The sequence below is a fragment of the Corella eumyota genome, chromosome 2 (assembly GCF_963082875.1).
Source record: "Corella eumyota chromosome 2, kaCorEumy4.1, whole genome shotgun sequence".
Classification (NCBI taxonomy): domain Eukaryota; kingdom Metazoa; phylum Chordata; class Ascidiacea; order Phlebobranchia; family Corellidae; genus Corella; species Corella eumyota.
The window spans coordinates 19,991,999-20,015,826 of record NC_137491.1 but is presented as its reverse complement, the minus strand read 5'-3'; the positions used below and the strand labels follow the sequence as shown (position 1 = coordinate 20,015,826).

The 23,828-nt window shown below is 28.0% G+C and overlaps 6 protein-coding genes across 8 annotated transcripts; all 6 read right to left on the bottom strand.

The window, feature by feature from the left end:
• Positions 1-665: 665 nt before the first annotated feature.
• LOC145743320 (kelch-like protein 13) lies at positions 666-4,377 on the bottom strand. The gene is made up of 12 exons (XM_082561256.1): positions 4,127-4,377; positions 3,940-4,054; positions 3,597-3,750; positions 3,289-3,503; positions 2,590-2,742; positions 2,455-2,524; positions 2,299-2,384; positions 2,017-2,215; positions 1,758-1,898; positions 1,461-1,619; positions 1,257-1,401; positions 666-1,129 (listed from the first exon to the last, which is right to left on the bottom strand). Exons 1-12 carry the CDS (start codon positions 4,219-4,221, stop codon positions 1,009-1,011), a joined length of 1,653 nt encoding a protein of 550 aa, XP_082417382.1. The 5' UTR covers positions 4,222-4,377; the 3' UTR covers positions 666-1,008.
• A 795-nt stretch (positions 4,378-5,172) lies between these two features.
• LOC145743168 (kelch-like protein 13) lies at positions 5,173-8,651 on the bottom strand. Its single transcript, XM_082561077.1, has 11 exons — positions 8,541-8,651; positions 8,197-8,350; positions 7,432-7,646; positions 7,076-7,228; positions 6,941-7,010; positions 6,797-6,882; positions 6,544-6,742; positions 6,286-6,426; positions 5,988-6,146; positions 5,780-5,924; positions 5,173-5,653 (listed from the first exon to the last, which is right to left on the bottom strand). The coding sequence occupies exons 1-11, from the start codon at positions 8,589-8,591 to the stop codon at positions 5,533-5,535; spliced, it is 1,494 nt and encodes a 497-aa protein (XP_082417203.1). The 5' UTR covers positions 8,592-8,651; the 3' UTR covers positions 5,173-5,532.
• A 770-nt stretch (positions 8,652-9,421) lies between these two features.
• On the bottom strand, positions 9,422-11,045 carry LOC145743169 (uncharacterized). Of its 2 annotated transcripts, none has more exons than XM_082561078.1 (6): positions 10,958-11,045; positions 10,674-10,874; positions 10,400-10,555; positions 10,132-10,290; positions 9,905-10,049; positions 9,422-9,717 (listed from the first exon to the last, which is right to left on the bottom strand). In XM_082561078.1, exons 3-6 carry the CDS (start codon positions 10,455-10,457, stop codon positions 9,597-9,599), a joined length of 483 nt encoding a protein of 160 aa, XP_082417204.1. In that variant the 5' UTR covers positions 10,458-10,555; positions 10,674-10,874; positions 10,958-11,045; the 3' UTR covers positions 9,422-9,596. The 2 variants fall into 2 exon arrangements, with proteins under 2 accessions (XP_082417204.1, XP_082417205.1); XM_082561079.1 differs by having other exon boundaries at positions 10,415-10,555.
• LOC145742638 (kelch-like protein 12) lies at positions 10,695-12,852 on the bottom strand. Its single transcript, XM_082560415.1, has 7 exons — positions 12,758-12,852; positions 12,570-12,684; positions 12,233-12,386; positions 11,922-12,136; positions 11,114-11,183; positions 10,958-11,043; positions 10,695-10,874 (listed from the first exon to the last, which is right to left on the bottom strand). Exons 1-7 carry the CDS (start codon positions 12,850-12,852, stop codon positions 10,695-10,697), a joined length of 915 nt encoding a protein of 304 aa, XP_082416541.1.
• Positions 12,853-13,765: 913 nt separating this feature from the next.
• LOC145743235 (kelch-like protein 7) lies at positions 13,766-16,900 on the bottom strand. Of its 2 annotated transcripts, none has more exons than XM_082561152.1 (12): positions 16,770-16,900; positions 16,597-16,711; positions 16,284-16,437; positions 15,977-16,191; positions 15,574-15,726; positions 15,437-15,506; positions 15,281-15,366; positions 14,999-15,197; positions 14,740-14,880; positions 14,442-14,600; positions 14,237-14,381; positions 13,766-14,109 (listed from the first exon to the last, which is right to left on the bottom strand). In XM_082561152.1, the coding sequence occupies exons 1-12, from the start codon at positions 16,862-16,864 to the stop codon at positions 13,989-13,991; spliced, it is 1,653 nt and encodes a 550-aa protein (XP_082417278.1). In that variant the 5' UTR covers positions 16,865-16,900; the 3' UTR covers positions 13,766-13,988. The 2 variants fall into 2 exon arrangements, with proteins under 2 accessions (XP_082417278.1, XP_082417279.1); XM_082561153.1 differs by having other exon boundaries at positions 15,437-15,494.
• Positions 16,901-20,894: 3,994 nt separating this feature from the next.
• On the bottom strand, positions 20,895-22,642 carry LOC145742637 (kelch-like protein 7). The gene is made up of 8 exons (XM_082560414.1): positions 22,545-22,642; positions 22,357-22,471; positions 22,014-22,167; positions 21,706-21,920; positions 21,317-21,469; positions 21,182-21,251; positions 21,022-21,091; positions 20,895-20,931 (listed from the first exon to the last, which is right to left on the bottom strand). Exons 1-8 carry the CDS (start codon positions 22,637-22,639, stop codon positions 20,895-20,897), a joined length of 909 nt encoding a protein of 302 aa, XP_082416540.1. The 5' UTR covers positions 22,640-22,642.
• Between the last annotated feature and the right edge of the window lie 1,186 nt (positions 22,643-23,828).

Genomic DNA, 23,828 nt, shown 5'->3' with positions numbered 1-23,828 from the left:
ATGTTAAAATTTATGTTTAGTAAAGTAATAAATTAAAAATTAATGTAATTTTTTAACTAAATTAAAAACAAACTTTGTTTAGAATCAGACATTGGTTATAATGTTTTTGTGATGAAGAATTTTTTCTTTTTTAAGTTACTACTATTCCTTAAAATGTTACTTCTTGAATTATAATTTAAATTTTGTTTGTTTTTATGAGTTATAACTCTTTGAATAATTTAATTGTTGTTTTTACTTTTAGCTTTAAAATTTTTACCCTATATACCTATGTGGATATATTAACGAAGGTGTTTGGCAGAAACCGATAATATTTTGCAAAAGAAAACTGGACCTAAATAAGTTTAAGGTATCGATTTAAAACCTTCGTTAATTTGTGAATAAGTTTTTATATAAATGTTTTTTTTTTCGTTAATTTGTGAATAAGTTTTTATATAAATGTTTTTTGTTTTTTTTTAAATAAAAAAAACAATTTCTTAAATTTAATAACTATAAAGATACAGGTTTAGACATAAAATTTTTTTTTGTTAATTTTTTTAAATCGACTTTAACCAAACGGTTTTAAAAACAAATTGTGATAAGGTAACGTCAGTATTGCCTAAATGACGTCATGGCACTTAAATGACGCCATTAAACTTGTCTACATTTTTGTATCAGCTTTTTGTCACATGGTATAAATAAAATTTTAAAAATAAGATAGTTGTTATGTTTTACGTAATAAAAACTAAAATAATAACATTGAAATACAACATTATAAAAAATCGTACACATGGAAAATAACAAGTAATTGATTAAGTGCTACATTAATAAAATTTAACATTGTTTCAATCAAAACATCAATGTATGAGAATTAGGTTATAAATAAAGTTTTAAAAGGAAACAACTCAATCAGTAAAAAAAAGCTTTAATTGTGTTTGATTGTATAACATTTTTACACCTGAATTGCTGTCTCTTGACTGTGTGTGATTGTGATTTAATATTTTATTGGTCAAACTATTGGGTTAAAATATTTTAAACCGAAACAACTGTGTGGTTGTAGTATACTTCTTTTGTGTTTGTAACAATGACCCAATTGTCTTCTTCTATGTCGTATTTGTGGATCGATTTGACAGCTTGTTGGTCGTTGTTTAACCTATGTTAAAAAAATAATAAGAATTTTATAATTAAATAAATTTTGAAAATATTCTTTTTACTCAATAATTAATCGATACTGAGTAAAAATGATAACCATAACTTTTTGTTCAAAAATAACATCTTACCCTCCAACGATGTAGATCTTGTTTTGAATCAAACAACTCGAAAAATTACTTCTCTCAGTAATCATGTCTGTAAGGTTGATCCATACGTCATCGATGACGTCATATTTTTCAGTTGATTTTAAGGTTTGTGTGCCAACGACGCCTCCTTAACATTAAATTTAATAATAAAATAGTAATGTTTTTCTAAAAAGTAATGTCACATACCCATTACGTAAATTGCGTCATCGGCTGCCGTAGCAACAAACCATCCACGTGCTGTTTGTAGGGAGGCGGTGAATCCCCATTCGTTTTCCCTTGGATTGTATTTCTCGACTGTGTTGGTTACTTTATTGCCATCAGTTCCACCGATCGCATATAAATAACCTTAGTAGAATAAGGTTTTTACAACTAATGTTAACTTTTAATTTTCGAGTCATGCTTTTACATAATTTTATATTTTTAATTGTAAAATTGTGGTTTGTGCTAAATACTATAAAAACTTTGAAAAACAAAAACAGTTACCTTTTAGTTCAACAAGTTCGTGGGCAAATCTTTTACTTTTCATGTCAGTTATTTTGTTCCAAATATTCAGTGTTTCCAAATAATATTCTCCAGATGACAAATGGTTTGGGTTAAAATATCCCCCAGTTACAAAAATTAATCCTAATTAAAGAATGATATATTTTGTACATTAAATTGCCTTTTAAAAGTTAAATCTTAAATCACCTTATTTTAATTGTGATAACTCTAATGAATATGATACAGTAATGAATTATATTACCGTTAAGAACTGCTGCTCCCGTCACGTCTCTTACAGTGTTCATTGATTTAACTTGCTCCCAAGTTAGGGGATTTTTTTTTATGTTTATTCTATAAACTGTAGCAAGTGAGGTTTTACCATCGTCAGCCTCTCCACCGATGACGTAAACAAAATTGTTCAACGTCACGCATTGATGAGTTCTCCTTCCTTCAGGTAATTCCTGAAAATAGTCAATTTTCCAAAATAAAATATGTTTTTCATTACAAATTATTTGTTTACTTTTACTAATATACTTTCATTTACCTGTAGTTGGGTAAACTTGTTGGAAGGAATGTTGTATTGAGTAATTTTGTTACGACGATCACTTCCACCAATGATAAGCAAGTTTTCTATTGTTCAATAACAACGGTTTTCATAAATGCATATTTATAAGTGTTGTTCAAAATAACAAAATTTCACCTTTAATTGAAAAAGTCTTCATCGCTTCACTTACAGCTTTTATGTAAATTTTATTCTCCTGGATAAATTCCTAAATTTATTTTAAATTACGTTCAATAGAAATAAATTTTAATTTTAATTTCATCTAAAACAAACCTCTTGTACAACAACATTGTTAAGAAACGGCAAAGAAAGTTCACAAAATTTCAAATCCACTTTCTCCATAACTTCAAGAAAGCGATCCTTACGTTCGTCGAACTTAAACTTGATCCATTCATCAACAGCTTTGTACAAAGTCGTTTTGCTAATCTGAAATAAAGATCAATACAATATTATAACTTTAAACTATTACAGTATAAACTGGCAGCGTGGTGTAATGGTCAGAACACTTCCTACACTATATGAGGTCTTTTGTTTGATCCCCAGTGATTTCATGCTGTCGTGCCCTTGAGTAAGTCGCTATAAATGGTATAAACTTCTGCTAAGTCAGCACTTAATCAGCAGCCTAATTATTGGGGAATTATATTGTATATTACCCAAAACTGCCACAAGCAACTCTAGACTGGGTCGGTGTAACTTTTTACTCTATGTTTAGGTCGCATTTTGCATTCGACCTTCCCACATCGATATAAAGATATATACAAAAAATATATAGCGTCAAATTTATAATTTAAGCAATAAGTCCAAATAATGGTACATTAAATAACAACCAAAATATTTTAATAATTACTTAAAAATATTTCTCTTGTAAACAATTGTCGTTGTTAAAATTAAATGAGCTAGCAAAATGGACTACATATAACTTTTAATAAAAAAAATATGAAACTAATACATTTTATATTAAGAGTAACTTACATTTGTGCAAACTGAATACAAAAAACAAAAATGTCTTTCTTCTAATTCCTTAAACTCATCACGTGACAGAATTTCAGAAAAATTAGCGCGCATGAACAATTTAACATCATCACTAAGTTTGTCGCTATGGTAACGATCAGCCAATAAGAGAAGACTAAAGCAGTTTTGGCAAGTAATTGCATTTTGCAAATAAGTAATGCATTCATCTTTTAAATCTGTAAATTATTTACAATTTGTAAAAAAGAGAAATAACGAAGCAGTTTAAAAACATATCCTTAATTTTTTCTACAAATGTTGACAAAGTTTACCTTTTATTTGCAAATATTCAGCAGTATCGAGCGTTTGGCAAACATTTGTGACGTTTATTTTGACTTCTCCGTTGTAAATATAATCAATAACTGATCTTATGGATGTTGCGTCAATTCTTTCAACTTCCACTGAACCTGAATATCTCTTTTTCATCTGAAAACATTAGTTTTTGCTATTTTACTCTAGTATTGTTTAAAGACTCGGCGTTGTCTTGGTGTTGTTCTTTATGTAACGTAACTGAATCGCAGAACATGAATCTTTTTTTTATGAAATTTTAAATAAAGAACTTTAAGGACCATTAAATTTAAACATATTTAGTTAAAAACTTTTACATTAACTTACTGGAACGTCAAAAGCTGCTTCAAAGTAGAGACTGTTGCAAGCCAATACCATTTTGTTTGCTGAAATTGATACACCCCCACACGTAATAGTGACGTCGTTAAAGTTTTCTCGTTTTCTGCAAACAATATATCATAATAAACTTGAATAACCGTTTTATTTATAAAATAAAATCAATTTTTTAACTTACCTAGCTGCATAAGCATTTAGATCAGGTTTGGTTGTTCTCACATACTTGATTTCACCAATATCGGTCGTTCCTTCGATAGAAATAATGTTTTCCATAGTTTTAACTGTAACTATCCAAACTAAACTTTAACTTGTATTTGAAAACTAATATTAGCAAGTAAGCTACACTCCAGAGTTATCTGTTGTAATATGTTGTTGCTAAATAACTTATATTTAAGCACGAAATATACAACCTTGTTCGTATTGTATTAGACGTCCGTTGATTCTTTTGTTTTGCTTTGGTAAGAATAAACTTTTACATGATACCGATTCGTTTGAGGTTCATATTACAAAAGTTTCACATTTAACGTTTCATTTAAATTCCGTCAGCTTACTATAGTTAAGAGTTCTTTTGTTTTTTTGTATTTTCAAAATACTTGCTATAAAATTTCTTCTATACATAAGTTTATGTTTAGTGAAGTATTCTATGACTTAAATAACGATGTAATTCGTTTAACCAGTTTACAAACAAACTTTCAGGCATCGGTTATAATGTTTTGTGACGTAAATTTTTTTATTAAAGTTACGACTTTTAGTCAAAATGTTAGTTCTTGAATTTTCATCTAAAGTTTTTTGTTTTTATAAGTTATAACTATTTGAGTAATTTTAATCGTTGTTTTTCCTTTAAGCTTTACAATTTTTACCCCAATATACCTATGTGGGTATATTAACAAAGGTGTTTAGCAAAAATCACTAAGATTTTTTAAAACAAAAACTGGCTCAAATAAGTTAAAAGTTATTTATTTTAAACCTTTTTTAATTTGTGAATTTATTTTTTTATGAATGTTTAAAAAATTAAAATTTTTTCTAACTAGTTTTTGTAAATTTAAGTATGCAGGTTTAGATAAAATATTTATTTATTTAATTTTTTTATAGAAAGACTTTAACAAAACGATTTAAAAACTTATTAAGCTGAGGTGACGTCAATGTAGCCAAAATGAAGTTATTGATAGTTTATAGCTCAAATTACATCAAGTGATTTATTTAAATGACGTCATATAACTTGTCCACATTTTTGTATCAGCTTTTTGGCTCATGGTATAATTAAAAATTTAAAATAAGACCGTTGTTATTTTTTACGTGATAAAAACTAAAATAATAACCTTAAAATACAGTAATAAAACAAAATCGTACACATGAAAAATAACGAGTAATTGATTAAGTGCTACATAATAAAACTTAAAAGTGATTCAATCCGAACATAAATTTATGGATATCAGGTTATAGACAAGATTTAAACAGTAACGACTCAATCAGTTAAAATACAAGCTTTGATTGTGTTTGATAGAATGGCCTTAAATGCCATTTCTTGACTGTGTTTAATTGTGATTTAATAATTTATTGGTCACACTATTGGGTAAAAGTGTTTTAAAAAGAAACAACTGTGTGGTTGAAGTATTTTTCTTCTGTGTTTGTAACAATGACCCAATTGTCTTCTTCTATGTCGTATTTATGGATCGATTTGACAGCTTGTTTGTCGTTGTCTAACCTATTTTAAAAAATAATAAGAATTTTATAATTAAATAAATTTAGAAAATATTATTTTTACTTAATAATTAATTAATACTAAGTAAAAGTAATAACAATATCTTTTTGTTCAAAAATAACAACTTACCCTCCAACGATGTAGATCTTGTTTTGAATCGAACAACCTGAAAAACTACTTCTTCCAAATATCATGTCTTTAAGGCTGGTCCATACGTCACTGATGACGTCATATTTTACAGTTGATTTTAAAGTTTGTGTGCCAACGCTGCCCCCTTGACATTAAATATAATAATAAAGTTAGGACTATTTTATTTCTAAAAAGTAATGTCACATACCCATTACGTAAATTGCGTCATCGGTTGCCGTAGCAACAAACCACTTGCGTGCAGTTTGTAGGGATGCGGTGAATTCCCATTCGTTTTTCCTTGGATTGTATTTCTCGACTGTGTTGGTTACTTTATCACCATTATACCCACCGATCGCATATAAATAACCTTAGTAGAATAAGTTTTTTACAACCGATGTTAACTTTTAATTTTCGAGTCATGCTTCTACATAATTTTGTATTTTTTAATTTGTAAAAGTTTCGTTTGTGCTAAATACTATAAAAACTTTGAAAAAAAAAACAGTTACCTTCTAGTTCAACTAGTTCGTGGCCAAATCTTTGACTTTTCATGTCAGTTATTTTGTGCCAAATATTCAGTGTTTCCAAATAATATTCTCCAGATGACAAATTATTTGGGTTAAAATATCCTCCAGTTACAAAAATTAATCCTGTTTAAAGAATGATATATTTTGTACGTTAAATTGCCTTTTAAAGTTAAATCTTAAATCACCTTATTTTAATTGTGATAACATTAATGAATATATTACAGTAATAAATTATATTACCGTTAAGAACTGCTGCTCCTGCCACGTCTCTACCTGTGGTCATTGATTTAACTTGCTCCCAAGTTGGAAGATTACTCTTTATGTTCATTCTATAAACTGTAGCAAGTGAGGTTTTACCATCGTCAGCCTCTCCACCAATGACGTAAACAAAATCGTTTAACGTCACGCATCGATGAGATGTCCTGCCTTCAGGAATTTCCTGAAAAAAAATTCGACTTTAAACCAAAAATAATTTTAATAATAAAGTCTTTACCTGTAGTTGAGTAAACTTGTTTGAAGGAATGTTGTATTGAGTAACTTTGTTTTTACGATTATTTCCACCAATGATAAGCAAGTTTTCTGTAGTTTTTAAAAAAATTGCAGTCAATTGAAATCTCTTATACAATGTAAATTGTACCTTTAGTCGATATAACCTTCATTGCATCACTAACAGCTTTCATGTAAGCTTTGTTTTCCCGAATAAATTCCTAAATTTAAATCAAATTATGTTCTGTGTGATTAAACTGTTTATTAGTTACTTGTTTAAACAAACCTCTTGTACAACAACATTGTTAAGAAACAGCAAAGAAAGTTCACTAAGTTTCAAATCCACTTTCTCCAAAACTTCAAGGAAGCGATCCTTATGTTCGTCGAATTTAAACTTGATCCATTCAACAACAGCTTTGTACAAAGTCGTCTTGCTAATCTAGTAATGTACAAAGCATTTGACATTTATAACATTTATTTTTGCAAGTTTGCATAATTTGTTAAATTTCAAAACTTAGAAAAAATTTGACCCTTTTTGGAATTAGATACAAAGCTAAAATTAGCCCTGCATGTAGTTTTACAAAGTTTAAGTTTCAGCAATCTTTCTAATTAGGAGTAAATTGTATATTAAAAGCAACTTACATTTGTGCAAACTAAACACAAAAAATAAAAATCGTCTTTTGCTAATTCCTTGTACTCATCACGTGACAGAATTTTAGAAATGTTGTTACGCATAAATGATTTGACGTAATTGAGAAGATTGTCGCTATGGTAACGATCAGCCAATAAGCGAAGATTAAAGCAGTTCTGGCAAGTAATTGCTTTTTGCAAATACAAAATGCATTTTTTCTTAAGATCTGTAAAATATTTAACAAAGTAATACTGAACTTTGCCGCGCAAATTACTATCCTGAAACACGAAAATTGCAATATAACCACTACCACACATTATAACCAACACATTAAAACGCTACAGAACACCATCAATACAGTTCATACTATGTCACTATACAACTATATAAAACTAGTTTATGGTGTATACAACTTGTTTATACGCAACAGTTAATTATTTTTATATCGCGTAGTAAAGATAGTTACATTAGTAAACCCCAATTTGATTTTACTCTTAACTAACAAATACGCTTACAGGGTTACATATCAGACAATCACTCTGTGTATACTTTTAGTTTCTGCTTTACGATCATTTTGTAATATTTCAATAAATTCTTTATATGTAAAAGATAGCCTTGTAGCCCTAAAATAGTTGATTATACTAGTTTATTTGTTTTCATAGGCCAATAGATTTGAAAAGATTTTCAATTCTTTGAATTTATTTTTTCTGTTTTATGTGACTTCTAAATTGGTCTGCATTTTAAAAGTCAGTCTACGAATATTTAACAAAGTTTACCTTCTATTTGCAAATATTCAGCAGCATCGAGCAATTGGCAAACATTGTTGACGTTTATTTTAACTTCTCCGTTGTAAATATAATCAATAACTGATCTCATGGATGTTGCGTCTATTCTTTCAACTTCCACTGAACCAGAATATCTTTCTCTCATCTGAAAAATATTTTTTTATGAAAATTTTCTAAAATGACCTGGCATAGTTTTGCAGTTATTTAAGTTAGTTCTCAATTTTAATTGAAATGTATAATTTAACATTTAGTGATAATGATAAATAGCATAAACTTTTATTTATATTAATTTAAAGCAAAGATCTGATTTATAAATTGGCTCAAAGATAACTTACTGGAACATCGAAAGCTTTCTCAAAGTAGAGACTGTTGCAAGCCAAAACCATTTTGTTTGCTGGGATTGATACACCCCCACACGTAATAGTGACGTCATAAAACTTCGACCTTTTTCTAAAAAAATAATAAAATAACAAACAAAATGGTTTTCATTTATTTAACATATAGACTACCTTGCTGCGTAGGCATTTAAATTAGGTTTAACTCTTCTTATATCAGTGATTTCACCAATATCGGTTGTTCCTTCGATAGAAATAATGTTGTCCATGATTTTGCTAACTGTAACTACTTAAACTAAACTGTAACTATATTCAAACTGAATTTTAAATTTAATATAAAAACCTAATAGTAAGCTACCTTCCACTTGTTGACTGTGGTTTTAATTTTTATTGTTGTTAAATATGAGAGAACAGTATCGCTTGGTACGAAAATACAACCTTGTTTATTCTGTCCTTAAACAAGTATTATGTTTAAAATTTATACAAATATGGATATTAAAACTTTCAAGGTTCGTTTATAACAACCATAAGTTATTTAAATAATATCCCTAAAAATGATAAAAATCTTCACCCTCATGTAATATAATAAATGAAATTTTCAAGACAATTATATAACTGAATTTTCAAGACAATTATGTAACTGAATTTTAAAGTCAATAAAAGTTGCTGGTTATTTGAAAATATTAAAATTGCAAAAAATGTTGAATCAATGTTCCAGGTATAGACTTTAATTTATCTTAACCAGTTTTACATCAATCAATTTAACTATTTTCCTTTTTATTTATTTTTATCCCAATCAAATAGTTTCAGGGCAACCGCAAATTAATTTTGTTTACATTTTAACATTGGATCTTTGGGTATGTGGTATGTTTAGTATTTAAAAATTAGACTGTTATAATATTTTACCTAAACAAAAAAAGCTTTATACAAAAATAAAAGCATTAAATTTTACAGCAATAAAAGAAAATCGTAGTTTTAAAAAATAAAAAATATTTAGTTGGGTGTTAGAAAAAATTTAAATTAATTAAAATAATGAGAATTGATTGTTTAAACAACTTAAAAAGAAACAACTGTGTGGTTTATGTAGGCTTCTTCTGTGTTTGTAACAATGAACCAATTGTCTTCTTCTATGTCGTATTTGTGGATCGATTTGACTGGTTGTTTAACGTTAACTATCCTATGATAATAATAAAATCTTTTTTTTAATTTTTCTATTTTATTACAATTTTTTTGGAATAATTTTGTAAAGTTTGTTAATAATATTGGTTTTCTTTAATAGATCTATAATTTCTTTAAAAGATATTTTTATACTATTATTGAGTTGGTTAATTTAATAACTTTTGTTAATAATACCAACAACTTACCCTCCAACGATGTAGATCTTGTTTTGAATCAAACAACCCGAAAATGCATGTCTCACAGTAATCATGTCTGTAAGGTTGGTCCATAAGTCACTGATGACGTCATATTTTTCAGTTGATTTTAATCTGTTTTTTCCATCATGGCCTCCTAAATTTAGAACAGTTATAAGATTTAAAACATTAATAAGGTTAAAAACGTTTTTCTTTGTCTTTAAAGTAATCATACTTACCCATGACGTAAATTGCGTCATCGGTTGTCGTAGCAACAAACCACTTGCGTGCAGTTTGTAGGGAGGCGGTGAATCCCCATTCGTTTCCCTTTGGATTGTATTTCTCGACTGTGTTTAATACTTTATTAACATCACTTCCACCGATCGCATATAAATAACCTGGTAAAATAAGGTTTAAATTATAGTTACCTTATTGAGAGCATAATATCACGTAATTTTAATTTAATTAGTTAAAATTTAATTTGTACTGGAATTTTACAGAACTTACGAAAACAAAATATACTTTTAAAGTTAACTAGTTCGTGGGCAAGTCTTGGGTTTTTCATGTCAGTTATTTTGTTCCAAATATTCAGTGTTTCCAAATAATATTCTCCAGATGACAAATGGTTTGGTTTCAAATATCCCCCAGTTACAAAAATTTGTCCTGATTAAAGAATGATATATTTTGTACATTAAATTGCCTTTTAAAAGTTGAATCTTAAATCACCTTATTTTAATTGTGATAACTCTAATGAATATGATACAGTAATGAATTATATTACCGTTAAGAACTGCTGCTTCCGTCACGTCTCTTTTACAGTGTTCATTGATTTAACTTGCTCCCAAGTTGGGTGATCTTCCTTCATGTTCATTCTAAAAACTGTAGCAAGTGAGGTTTTACCATCGTCAGCCTCTCCACCGATGACGTAAACAAAATCGTTCAACGTCACGCATTGATGAGTTCTCCTTCCTTCAGGTAATTCCTGAAAATAGTCAATTTTCCAAAATAAAATATGTTTTTCATTACAAATTATTTGTTTACTTTTACTAATATACTTTCATTTACCTGTAGTTGAGTAAACTTGTTGGAAGGAATGTTGTATTGAGTAATTTTGTTACGACGATCACTTCCACCAATGATAAGCAAGTTTTCTATTGTTTAATAACAACGGTTTTCATAAATGCATATTTATTAGTGTTGTTCGAAATAACAAAATTTTACCTTTAATTGAAAAAGTCTTCATCGCTTCACTTACAGCTTTTATGTAAATTTTATTCTCTTGGATAAATTCCTAAATTTATTTTAAATTACATTCAATAGAAATAAATTTTAATTTTAATTTCATCTAAAACAAACCTCTTGTACAACAACATTGTTAAGAAACGGCAAAGAAAGTTCACAAAATTTCAAATCCACTTTCTCCATAACTTCAAGAAAGCGATCCTTACGTTCGTCGAACTTAAACTTGATCCATTCAACAACAGCTTTGTACAAAGTTGTTGATCAATACAATATTATAACTTTAAACTATAACAGTATAAACTGGCAGCGTGGTGTAATGGTCAGAACACTTCCTACACTATATGAGGTCTTTTGTTTGATCCCCAGTGATCTCCTGCTGTAGTGCCCTTGAGTAAGTCGCTATAAATGGTATAAACTTCTGCTGAGTCAGCACTTAATCAGCAGCCTAATTATTAGGGAATTATATTGTATTATATCCTAAACTGCCACAGGTAACTCTGGATTGGGTCGGAGTAACTGATGTTAATCTATGTTTAGGTCGCGCATTCGACCTTTCCACATCGATATAAAGATATATACAAAAAAAATATAGCGTTAAATTTATGAATTAGGAAATAAGTCAAAATAATCTTTCATAAAATTACAACCGATATATTTTAATAATTACTCAATAATATTTTTCTCACGTTTTCAAAATTAGATGGGCTAGCAAAGTATCAACTACATATATGTTATAACTTTTTATGAAAAAAAAGGACTAATACATTTCATATTTAAAGTCACTTACATTTGTGCAAACTGAATACAAGAAACAAAAATCTTTTTCTTTCAATTTCTTAAACTCATCACGTGACAGAATCTCAGAAAAATTATCGCAAATGAATGATTTAACATCATCACTAAGTTTGTCGCTATGGTAACGATCAGCCAATAAGCGCCGAGTAAAGTAGTTCTGGCAAGTAATTGCATTTTGAAAATAAGTAATGCATTCATTTTTCAGATCTGTAAAGTATTTACAAATTATGTCAAAAAGAAGTTTATATAAAATTGTTTTTAACTTGCTCGTTATTTTTTCAAAAAAATATTGATAGAGCTCACCTTTTATTTGCAAATATTCAGCAGCATCAAGCAATTGGCAAACATTGGTGACGTTTATTTTAACTTCTCCGTTGTAAATATAATCAATAACTGATCTCATGGATGTTGCGTTAATTCTTTCAACTTCCACTGAACCTGAATATCTTTCTCTAATCTGAAAACATTAGTTTTTGTTATTTTACTCTATAGTAATGTTAAAAATTTGGCATTGTTTTGTTGTTGTTCTTTATGTAACTGAATCGCAGAATATGCATATTTTTTATAAAATTTTATTTAAAGAACTTTAAGTACCATTAAATTTAAATATATTTAGTTAAAAACTTTTACATTAACTTACCGGAACGTCAAAAGCTGTTTCAAAGTAGAGACTGTTGCAAGCCAAAACCATTTTGTTTGCTGGGATTAATACACCCCCACACGTAATAGTGACGTCATTAAAGTTTTCTCGTTTTCTGAAATTAATATATCATTATAAATTTAAATAACCGTTTCACTTATAAAATAATCATAATATATTTAACTTACCTGGCTGCATAAGCATTTAGATCGGGTTTGGTTTTTCTAACATTCTTGATTTGACCAATATCGGTCGTACCTTCGATAGAAATTAAGTTGTCCATGATTTTAATTGTAACTACCCACACTAAACTTTAACTTGTATTTGAAAACTTATAATAGCAAGTAAGGTACACTCCAGAGTTATCTGTTGTAATATGTTGTTGCTAAATGACTTATATTTAAGCACGAAATATACAACCTTGTTTGTATTGTATTAGACGTCCGTTGATTCTTTTGTTCAGCTTTGGTAAGAATAAACTTTTACATGATATCAATACGTTTGAGGTTCGTTTTACAAAAGTTTCACATTTAACGTTTCATTTAAATTCCAACAGCTTACTATAGTTAAGAGTTCTTTTGTTTTTTGTATTTTCAAATTACTTGTTATAAAATTCTTTTTATACATAAGTTTATGTTTAGTAAAGTATTCTATGACTTAAATAACGATGTTATTTGTTTAACCAGTTTACAAACAAACTTTCAGGCATTGGTTATAATGTTTTGTGACGTAAATTTTTTTATTAAAGTTACTACTTTTACTCAAAATGTTATAACTATTCGAGTAATTTTAATCGTTGTTTTTCCTTTAAGCTTTACAATTTTTACCCCAATATACCTATGTGGGTATATTAACAAAGGTGTTTGGCAAAAATCACTAAGATTTTTTAAAACAAAAACTGGCTCAAATAAGTTAAAAGTTATTTATTTTAAACCTTTTTTAATTTGTGAATTTATTTTTTTATGAATGTTTAAAAAATTAAAATTCGTTCTTACTACTTTTTGTAAATTTAGCTAAAATATTTTTTAGATAAAATATTTATTTATTTAATTTTTTTATAGAAAGACTTTAACAAAACGATTTGAAAACTTATTAAGCTGAGGTGACGTCAATGCAGCCAAAATGAAGTTATTGATAGTTTATAGCTCAAATTACATCAAGTGATTTATTTAAATGACGTCATTTAACTTGTCCACATTTTTGTATCAGCTTTTTGGCTCATGGTATAATTAAAAATTTAAAATAAGACAGTTTTTATTTTTTACGTGATAATAACTAAAATAATAACCTTAAAATACAGTAATAAAACAAAATCGTACACATGGAAAATAACGAGTAATTAATTAAGTGCTACATAATAAAATTTAAAAGTGATTTAATCAGAACATAAATTCGTGAAAATTAGGTTTTAAATGAATTTTAAAAAGAAACGACTGTGTGGTTGCAATATTCTTCTTCTGTGTTTGTAACAATGGCCCAATTGTCTTCTTCTATGTCGTATTTGTGAATCGATTTGACAGCTTGTTGGTCGTTGGGTAACCTATGTCAATAAAATAATAAGAATTTCATAATTGATTAAATTTCGAAAATATTCTTTTTACTCAATAATTAATCGATACTAAGTTAAAGTGATAACCTTAACTTTTTGTTCAAAAATAACATCTTACCCTCCAACGATGTAGATCTTGTTTTGAATCAAACAACTCGAAAAACTACTTCTCTCAGTAATCATGTATGTAAGGTTGATCCATACGTCACCGATGACGTCATATTTTTCAGTTGATTTTAAGGTTTGTGTGCCAACGCCGCCTCCTTAACATTAAATATAATAATAAAAATAGTAATGTTTTTCTAAAAAGTAATGTCACATACCCATTACGTAAATTGCGTCATCGGTTGCCGTAGCAACAAACCATCCACGTGCTGTTTGTAGGGAGGCGGTGAATCCCCATTCGTTTTTCTTTGGATTGTATTTCTCGACTGTGTTGGTTACTTTATTGCCATCAGTTCCACCGATCGCATATAAATAACCTTAGTAGAATAAGTTTTTTACAACCGATGTTAACTTTTAATTTTCGAGTCATGCTTCTACATAATTTTGTATTTTTTAATTGTAAAATTGTGGTTTGTGCTAAATACTATAAAAACTTTAAAAATCAAAAACAGTTACCTTCTAGTTCAACTAGTTCGTGGGCAAATCTTTTACTTTTCATGTCAGTTATTTTGTTCCAAATATTCAGTGTTTCCAAATAATATTCTCCAGATGACAAATGGTTTGGTTTCAAATATCCTCCAGTTACAAAAATTAGTCCTGATAAAAAAATGATATGTTTTGTACATTAAATTGCCTTTTAAAAGTTAAATCTCAAATCACTTTATTTTAATTGTAATAACATCAATGAATATGATACAGTAATAAATTATATTACCGTTAAGAACTGCTGCTCCTGCCATGTCTCTAGCTGTGGTCATTGGTTTAACTTGCTCCCAAGTTGGGGGATTTTTCGTCATGTTCATTCTATAAACTGTAGCAAGTGAGGTTTTACCATCGTCAGCCTCTCCACCGATGACGTAAACAAAAGCGTTCAACGTCACGCATTGGTGAGTTCTCCTTCCTTCAGGTAATTCCTGATAATAGTCAATTTTCCAAAATAAAATATGTTTTTCATTACAAATTATTTGTTTATTTTTACTAATATACTTTCATTTACCTGTAGTTGGGTAAACTTGTTGAAAGGAATGTTGTATTGAGTAATTTTGTTACGACGATCACTTCCACCAATGATAAGCAAGTTTTCTATTGTTTAATAACAACGGTTTTCATAAATGCATATTTATTAGTGTTGTTCGAAATAACAAAATTTTACCTTTAATTGAAAAAGTCTTCATCGCTTCACTTACAGCTTTTATGTAAATTTTATTCTCCTGGATAAATTCCTAAATTTATTTTAAATTACGTTCAATAGCAATAAATTTGAATTTTAAATTTATTTATAAAACTAACCTCTTGTACAATAACATTAATAAGAAACTGCAAAGAAAGTTCGCAAAGTTTCAAATCTACTTTCTCCAAAACTTCAAGGAAGCGATCCTTACGTTCGTCAAATTTAAACTTGATCCATTCAACAACAGCTTTGTACAAAGTTGTCTTGCTAATCTGAAATAAAGATCAATGCAATATTATAACTTTGAATTTTTAGAATAGAGCTTGACATTTTTAAATTAAGCAATAAATTCAATTAATTGTTCATTAAAATACAAGCGATATATTTTAATAATTACCCAATAATATTTTCCTTGTAAACAACTGTCGTGGTTGTCAAAATTAAATGGGCTAGCTAAATTTTGACTACGTATAACTTTTAATTGGAAGAATATAAAACTAATACATTTTAAGAGTAACTTACATTTGTGCAAACTGAATACAAGAAACAAAAATCTTTTTCTTCCAATTCCTTTAACTCATCACGTGACAGAATCTCAGAAAAGTTATCGCGCATGAATGATTTAACGTCATCATTAAGCTTGTCGCTATGGTAACGATCAGCCAATAAGCGAAGACTAAAACAGTTTTGGCAAGTAACTGCTTTTTGCAAATAAGTAATGCATTCATCTTTTAAATCTGTAAATTATTTAGAATTTGTAAAAAGAGAAGTAAAGAAATAGTTTAAACACATATTCTTAATTTTTCCAACAAATATTGACAGAGTTTACCTTCTATTTTCAAATATTCAGCAGCATCAAGCAATTGGCAAACATTGGTGGCGTTTATTTTGACTTCTCCGTTGTAAATATAATCAATAACTGATTTCATGGATGTTGCGTCAATTCTTTCAACTTCCACCGAACCTGAATATTTTTCTTTCATCTTAAAACATTAGTTTTTGTTGTTTTACTCTAGTATTGTTTAAAAAGTAACGTAACTAAATCGCTAAAAATGGATTTTCTTTTTATGTAATTTAAAATAAAGAACTTTAAATATCATACAATTAAAATATATTTTGTTTATAACTTTTTAAAAACCTACTGGAACGTCAAAAGCTTCTTCAAAGTAGAGACTGTTGCAAGCCAAAATCATTTTGTTTGCTGGGATTGGTTCACCCTCACATGTTATAGTGACGTCATTAAAGTTTTCTCGTTTTCTGGGAAAAAAAATAACTTACATATTTTATGCTTAGTTTCACTAAAAATAAAACTTACCTGGCTGCATAAGCATTTAGATCAGGTTTGGTTTTTCTCACATACTTGATTTCACCAATATCGGTCGTTCCTTCGATAGAAATAATTTTGTCCATGATATTAACTGTAACTACCTAAACTATACTTTAACTTGTATTTGAAAACGTGTGCAAGTAAAATAATGATAAGATACGCTTTACTTGTTGTCTGTGGTGGTATGCTTTATGGATGAATAACTTAAAAGTTAGAGAACAGTATCGCTTTGTACGACCTACATAACCTTGTTTGTTTTGTATGGGATTTTTTTATCGAATATTTTTTTTATATTTAAAAAGAATATAATTTATATTTGAAAAGAATATAGCTTAACATCAGTTTTAATCTATTAACTTTAACATTAGTTTTGTATAAAACGTTGTTTTAAAATCGGCTCACTAATGTTAAGGGGTTTAATATTGTTGAGTTGGTTAGACTGAAAATGAGGGAATGGAAATTGAAGGAACCGAAAAATGAAGGAACGGAAAATGAAGGAACCGGAAAATGAAGGAACGGAAAATGAAGGAACCGGAAAATGGAGGAACGGAAAACAAAGAAACCAAAATAAATTTTCACTAGTATATTAAAATTTATATTTAGTAAAGTAATAAATTAAAGAATAATGTTATTTTTTAACTGATTTAAAAACAAACTTTGTTTAGAATCAGGCATCGGTTATAATGTTTTTATGAATTTTTTTTCAAGTTACTACTTTTACTTAAAATGTTACTTCTTAAATTTTACTTCAAATTTTGTTTGAAAATTTTTATTTAAAAAATGCTCTGTTTGTATTTAAAACAAACTTAAATCAAAAATAGAAATCGCTTTAAGGAACTTCTTAAATCAAAGTGTTTTAAGGCAGCGTTCAGTTGCTTAATCTTAGCGAGAGAAGCGCTCGCGTTGCTTAACTGAAAACCTCAACTTTCGGCCCTGGGTTTTAAACTAACAGAAGAAATTTCAGATTTCTAGAACAGTTCTTATTTGTCTGAACCTTATAGTAGAAGGTGGTTTATTATTTAACAAGTTTATATCAAGTAAAATTGTCGATTTTTGGGATTATTTTCAACAAATCAGCAACAAAAGAATAGCATCCATTATGACGTCATTAACAAAAACTATCAGTCTAGAATGTTAAAGATCTAGAAATATTAAACAATTATATTAATATGACGTCATTAACAAAAACAATGAACCTAAATTGTGGAATATCAAGAAATAATTGAGAATTATATTTTATGACGTCATAGAACAGTCAATAAAGCAAAATAATTAAAGAAGAAAATTAATTTTAACTTCACGAAGACTTGAGGTCGATCATACGCCTAATAAGGTAAAGTTTATTTTAGAATTTTTGGTAAAATTAATTTTTGTTTGAAATTTTTAATATTTTTTGTTACGTCATCAAATTTTTGAACATTTTGTTAGTTATAGATTTAATTTTTTAATTTATTTTTTAACATATAATTTAGAAATTAATACAAAATGTGTAAAAATAAACTAATGCTGTTAATTGCTTTATTAATAATATGACTTTTTTTTTGTTTAATTTCTTTAATTTATTTGCAGACAATGTTTTAAAGTAAGTTGGCGGAGTAGGGATGGTTGCTGGTTTGTGACATAGATTGTGACGTATATCAAATTATTGGAGACAAATCCGTCATCTTCTATTTATCGAATTTTTAATATTTTTTTCTCTGCTGCTGAAGTTTAAGCATTCTTAGGCTTCTACGTCATGTGACGTCACGAATTTTAATGCAATATCATCAGCAAAACAATCACCAGTTGATGACTTCATTAAATCACAGATCAAATGACGTCACTTATAACGCCAGTTCTTGATTAAAAAGGTAAACATAAATGTTAATATTTATATAAATGTATTTTATTTCTTTAAACTTAATTTATTTACTTTAATATTCCAGTGATATAAGTCAACATCACTTTCACATTTTATCACCAGCAAGTGACGTCATCATTAATTACGTCACAAATGATAAGATTACAACCAAAATGGGAACTGAAAGCTCTTACGCCCAATGCTCAAGATAAGTTTTCAAAGTTTATTTTAGAAAAAAATTGTGTTTATTTTCGAGTGATGACGTAATTATCTTTTAATTGTGACGTAAACCATATATATATTTTTTTATTAATTGGTAATTTTTATGTTTTTGTTTCAGAAACCCAAAGATTAACCATATATATCCATGTGGGTAAATTTAAGTTATTGTTTGGCAGAAACCCATATTTTTGACAAAAGAAATGCTACACCTAAATAAGTTAAAAAGTATTTATTTAAAATTTGTTTCAATTTGTTAAAATATTTTTGTTCAACTGCATTTAAAACATATTTTTATTGATTAAAAAAATTATCAATTTTTATAACTATAAGTATACAGGTTTAAATATTTATTTTTTTATTTATTTTTTTAGATCGACTTTAACCAAACGGTTTTAAAAACAAATCGTACTAAGGTGACGTCAGTATTGCCTAAATTGACGTCATGTTAATTAAATAACGTCTTTTAACTTGTCTACATTTTTGTTTCAGCTTTTTGTCACATGGTATAAATAAAATTTTAAAATAAGATAGATGTTATGTTTTACGTGATAAAAACTAAAATAATAACATTAAAAAACAGTAATAATAGAAAATTGTACACATGGAAAATAACGAGTAATTGATTAAGTGCTACATAATAAAAATTAACAGTGATTCAACCAAAACATAAATTAATGAGAGTTAGCTAACAAATTAATTTTAAACAGAACGACTGGATCATTAAAAATACAAGCTTTAATTGTGTTTGATTGTATAACATTTTTACATGTACACTAATGGCTTTAAATGATGCCATCTCTTGACTGTGTGTGATTGTGTTTTAATAGTGGTTACACTATTGAGTTAAAATATTTTAAACAGGAACGACTGAGTGGTAAAAGTATTCTTCCTCTGTGTTTGTAACAATGACCCAATTGTCTTCTTCTATGTCGTATTTGTGAATTGATTTAACAACTTGATGGTCGTTGTCTAATCTATAATAAAAAAAAACTCATTAGAATTTTTATGATTGATTTGTGAAGATTATTGATAATATTAGCCCCTTACTATAGATCCACATTTATTAAATAACTTAATTTATTAAAAATAAGTTGATATAAATAATTACCAATACATTTTAGTTCAAAATTTTTCATCTTACCCTCCAACGATGTAGATCTTGTTTTGAATCAAACAACCCGATAAACCAGATCTCACAGTAATCATGTCTGTAAGGTTGGTCCATACGTCACCGATGACGTCATATTTTTCAGTGGATTTTAATCTGTTTTCGCCATTAAAGCCTCCTAAATTTAAAACATTAATAAGGTTAAAAGAGTTTTTTCGTCTTTAAAATAATTATGCTTACCCATGACATAAATTGCGTCATCGGTTGCCGTAGCAACAAACGAGCTGCGTGCAGTTTGTAGGGAGGCAGTGAATCTCCATTCGTTTTCCCTTGGATTGTATTTCTCGACTGTGTTGGTTACTTTATTGGCATCAGTTCCACCGATCGCATATAAATAACCTGGTAAAATAAGGTGTAAATTATAGTTACCTTATTGGAAGCATAATATCACGTAATTTCAATTTGATTGAGTAAATTTTAATTTGTACCGAATTTTATAGAAATTAGGAAAACAAAATATACCTTTAAGGTTAACTAGTTCGTGACCAAATCTTTGACTTTTCATGTCAGCTATTTCGTGCCAAATATTCAGTGTTTCCAAATAATATTCTCCAGATGACAAATGGTTTGGTTCAAAATATCCCCCAGTTACAAAAATTAATCCTGATTAAAGAATGATATATTTTGTACGTTAAGTTGCCTTATAAATGTTAAACCTTAAATTACCTTATTTTAATTGTGATAAAATCAATGAATATGATACAGTAATAAATTATATTACCGTTAAGAACTGCTGCTCCTGCCATGTCTCTTTCTGTGGTCATTGCTTTAACTTGCTCCGAAGTTCGGGGATCTCCCTTCATGTTCATTCTATAAACTGTAGCAAATGAGATTTCACCATCGTCAGCCTCTCCACCGATGACGTAAACAAAATCGTTCAACGTTACGCATCGGTGAGATCTTCTGCCTTCCGGTTGTTCCTGTAAAATAAAAACTAATTTTATATAATCAGATTCTTTCATTAAAAATTATTTGGTTGTAATTTTTTATTTACCTGTAGTTGAGTAAACTTGTTGGAAGGAATGTTGTATTGAGTAACTTTGTTACGACGACCATCTCCACCGATGATAAGTAAATTTTCTGTTGTATAAATACCATTAAAAATATTTTTAATTGATTGGCTTTTTAAATATATAAATATTACCCTTAGCAAGTAAGAAAAAAAATTACCTTTGATCGATAAAACCTTCATCGCTTCACTAACAGCTTTCATGTAAGCTTTGTTTTCCCGGATAAATTCCTGAATTTAAATCGAATTATGTTTTGTGTAAATAAACTGGTTATTAGTTACTTGTTTAAACAAACCTCTTGTACAACAACATTGCCAAGAAACTGAAAAGAAAGTTCACAAAATTTAAAATCCACTTTTTCCAAAACTTCAAGGAAGCGATCCTTACGTTCGTCGAATTTAAACTTGATCCATTCAACAACAGCTTTGTACAAAGTCGTTTTGCTAATCTAAAATAAAGATCACTGCAATATTATGGCTTTAAATTTTTAAATTAACCACTTAATCTAGATAAACTAACATTAAATTACAACCAAAATATTTTAATAATTACTCAATAATATTTCTCTTGTAAACAACTGTCGTTTTTGAAATTAAATGAGCTAGCAAAGTACTGACTACATATATGTTATAACTTTTTATAAAAAAAATAGAACTAATACATTTCATATTAAGAGTAACTTACATTTGTGCAAATTGAATACAAGAAACAAAAATATTTTTCTTCAAATTCCTTAAACTCATCACGTGACAGAATCTCAGAAAAATTATCGCGCATGAATGATTTAACGTAATCACTGAGCTTGTCACTATGGTAACGATCAGCCAATAAACTAAGACCAAAGCAGTTTTGGCAAGTAACTGCTTTTTGCAAATAAGTAATGCATTTACCTTTTAAATCTGTAAATTATTTACAATTTGTAAAAAAGAGAAATAATGAAGTAGTTTAAACATATACCCTTACTTTTTTCTACAAATATTGACAGAGTTTACCTTCTATTTGCAAATATTCAGCAGCATCGAGCAATTGGCAAACATTAGTGACGTTTATTTTGACTTCTCCGTTGTAAATATAATCAATAACTGATCTCATAGATGTTGGGTCAATTCTTTCAACTTCCACCGAACCTGAATATCTTTCTTTCATCTAAAAACAATTGTTTTTGCTATTATACTCTAGTATTGTTTAAAGACTTGGCATTGTCTTGTTTTTGTTCTTTATGTAACGTAACTGAATCGCAAAACATGGATATTCTTTTTATGACATTTAAAATAAAGAAATTCAAAAACCATTAAATTTAAACATATTTAGTTAAAAACTTTTACATAAACTTACTGGAACGTCAAAAGCTGCTTCAAAGTAGAGACTGTTGCAAGCCAAAACCATTTTGTTTGCTGGGATTAATACACCCTCACACGTAATAGTGACGTCGTTAAAATTTTCTCGTTTTCTGCAAACAATATATCATTATAAATTTAAATAACCGTTTCACTTATAAAATAGTCATAATATATTTAACTTACCTGGCTGCATAATCATTTAGATCAGGTTTGGTTTTTCTCACATACTTGATTTCACCAATATCGGTCGTTCCTTCGATAGAAATAATGTTATCCATAATTTTTCTAACTGTAACTACTCAAACTAAACTTTAACTTGTATTTGAAACGCATATAATTAATATAATGGTAAAATACTCTTTACTTGTTGTCTGTGGTGGTATGTTTTATGGATGAATAACTTAAATGTGAGAGAACAGTGTCGCTTGGTAAGACAAACATAACCTTGTTTGCTTTGTATGGGGCTTTTTTATCGAATATTTTGTTGATATTTGAAAAGAATATAATTTTTACACAAGCTTAACATCAGTTTTATTCTTTTTATTAATTTTTTACATCAGTTCTACATTAATAAACCTTTACATTAGTTTTGTATAAAATGTTGTTTTAAAATCAGCTCACTATTGTTAAATGGGTTAAATATTGTTGAGTTTACGTTACTTAAAACAAATTTCTGCTGATATGTTAAAATTTATGTTTAGTAAAGTAATAAATTAAAGATTAATGTAATTTTTTAACTAAATTAAAAACAAACTTTGTTTAGAATCAGACATTGGTTATAATGTTTTTGTGATGAAGAATTTTTTCTTTTTTAAGTTACTACTATTCCTTAAAATGTTACTTCTTGAATTATAATTTAAATTTTGTTTGTTTTTATGAGTTATAACTCTTTGAATAATTTAATTGTTGTTTTTACTTTTAGCTTTAAAATTTTTACCCTATATACCTATGTGGATATATTAACGAAGGTGTTTGGCAGAAACCGATAATATTTTGCAAAAGAAAACTGGACCTAAATAAGTTTAAGGTATCGATTTAAAACCTTCGTTAATTTGTGAATAAGTTTTTATATAAATGTTTTTTTTTTCGTTAATTTGTGAATAAGTTTTTATATAAATGTTTTTTTTTTTTTTTTAAATAAAAAAAACAATTTCTTAAATTTAATAACTATAAAGATACAGGTTTAGACATAAAATTTTTTTTTGTTAATTTTTTTAAATCGACTTTAACCAAACGGTTTTAAAAACAAATTGTGATAAGGTAACGTCAGTATTGCCTAAATGACGTCATGGCACTTAAATGACGCCATTAAACTTGTCTACATTTTTGTATCAGCTTTTTGTCACATGGTATAAATAAAATTTTAAAAATAAGATAGTTGTTATGTTTTACGTAATAAAAACTAAAATAATAACATTGAAATACAACATTATAAAAAATCGTACACATGGAAAATAACAAGTAATT